The 1600-nt window shown below is 57.2% G+C and overlaps 2 protein-coding genes across 2 annotated transcripts; both read left to right on the plus strand.

Annotated features, from left to right (window-relative positions):
- Positions 1-3: 3 nt before the first annotated feature.
- Positions 4-379, plus strand: ETH_00041050 (uncharacterized protein; the record flags this gene model as incomplete). The annotated part of the gene is made up of 1 exon (XM_013379890.1): positions 4-379. A coding segment is annotated over one exon (376 nt), but the record flags the coding sequence as incomplete, so codon positions are not given.
- Positions 380-1038: 659 nt separating this feature from the next.
- Positions 1039-1431, plus strand: ETH_00041055 (uncharacterized protein; the record flags this gene model as incomplete). Its single annotated transcript, XM_013379891.1, has 1 exon — positions 1039-1431. One exon carries the CDS (start codon positions 1039-1041, stop codon positions 1429-1431), a length of 393 nt encoding a protein of 130 aa, XP_013235345.1.
- Positions 1432-1600: the final 169 nt, after the last annotated feature.

The raw sequence follows: 1600 nt of genomic DNA on the forward strand, positions 1-1600 counted from the left end.
GAGGGGGGCGGCGGGTGGGGCGGCGAAGCGAGGGGGGAGGGGCAGCGAGCATGCAGGGTGCAGCAGGGGAGGTGGCAGCAGCAGCAGCAGAGGAGGCAGCAGCAGCAGCAGCGGAGAGGCAGCAGCAGCAGCAGAGGAGAACGCAACAAGGGGTTGGGAGCGGGAGGCGCAGCAGCAGGAAACTACTGTTGAAGCAGCAGCAGCTGCAACAGCAGCAGCAGCGGAATGCAAGGTGCAGAGACACAAGACGACGAAGCAACAGAAGCAACTGCAGCAGCAGCAGCAGCAACTGCTGCAGCAGCAACTGCAGCAGCAACAGGGAAAGGGAGATAAAGCCAGCAGCAGACAACGGCAATTGTACTGGGCACCCCGCCCCTAAAACCTAAACCCTACCCCTCCAAACCCTAAACCCTAAACCCTAAACCCTAAACCCTAAACCCTACATTCCAAGCCTGACAGACCCTCAACCCTCCTAAACCCTGAATCATAAACCCTAAACCCTGAAAAAGCGTATATACAGTAACAGCTGCAGGGCCTTCGGCTGCGAAAAGGATCAACCTGAGCTTACAATGAAAACCCACCTATTTTCCCAACCCTTATACCCTAAACCCGTGACCTTAAACCCTAAACCCTAAACCCTAAACCCTAAAAACGGGTTTGCACCTTGGGGTGGACGATGGACCCCCTGAGGCTCATGCTGTAAGCGATGCTGCCCCTAAAACCCCCTGAAACCCCGCAAACCCCCCCTAAACCCCCTGAACCCCGCTAAAACCTAAACCCTAAACCCTAAACCCTAAACCCTAAACCCTAAAAAAGGGTTTGCACCTTCGGATGCACAATGGGCCCTCCCGCACTCATGCTGTAGGCCATGCTGCCCCTAAACCCCCTAAAGCCCCTAAAACCCCCTAAAACCCCCTAAAACCCGCCAAACCCTAAACCCTAAACCCTAAACCCTAAAAAAGGGTTTGTACCTTGGGATGCACAATGGAGCCCCCCGCGCTCATGCTGTAGGCCGTGCTGCCCGTGGGCGTGGCCACAATGAGGCCGTCCGCGGTGACAGTTGTGAAATATTTGTTTTCCAAAAAGACATCCAACATGGACACAAAGGGAGACTCGCCCCTGTCGAGGACGCAGTCGTTGGTGGCCACGAAGCGCTGCAGCAGCGAGCCCTCCGACGAGAGGATCCCCACTTCTGCAGCAGCAGCAGCAGCAGCAGCAGCAGCAGCAGCAGGTTGCGGGAAGCAGCAGCAGCAGGTTAGCGTCCCGCAGCAGCGCCGGCACAGCGTGCAGCGGCGCCAGCAGCAGACCCGGATGTGGAAGCAGCAGCAGCAAGTTTTGCAGAAGCAGCAGCAGATCGCGCAGCAGCAGCAACAGAAGGATGCAGCAGCAGCAGCAGCAGCAGCAGCTGACCGAGTCTGCATCTTAAAGTGACAGCAAAGGGCTGTGTCGCAACAGCTGCAGCAATATTTTTCATTTCCAAAACCCCGAAGTTGGTCAAATAGCCCAGGCTGCCCATGCTGACCCCTGCGCACACGCAACACTGCTGCTGCTGCTGCTGCTGCTGCTGCTGTTGCTGCTGTTGCTCCTGCTGTTGCGGCTG

The sequence above is a fragment of the Eimeria tenella genome, genomic scaffold, assembly GCF_000499545.2.
Source record: "Eimeria tenella Houghton genomic scaffold, Eth_scaff4131, whole genome shotgun sequence".
Classification (NCBI taxonomy): domain Eukaryota; phylum Apicomplexa; class Conoidasida; order Eucoccidiorida; family Eimeriidae; genus Eimeria; species Eimeria tenella.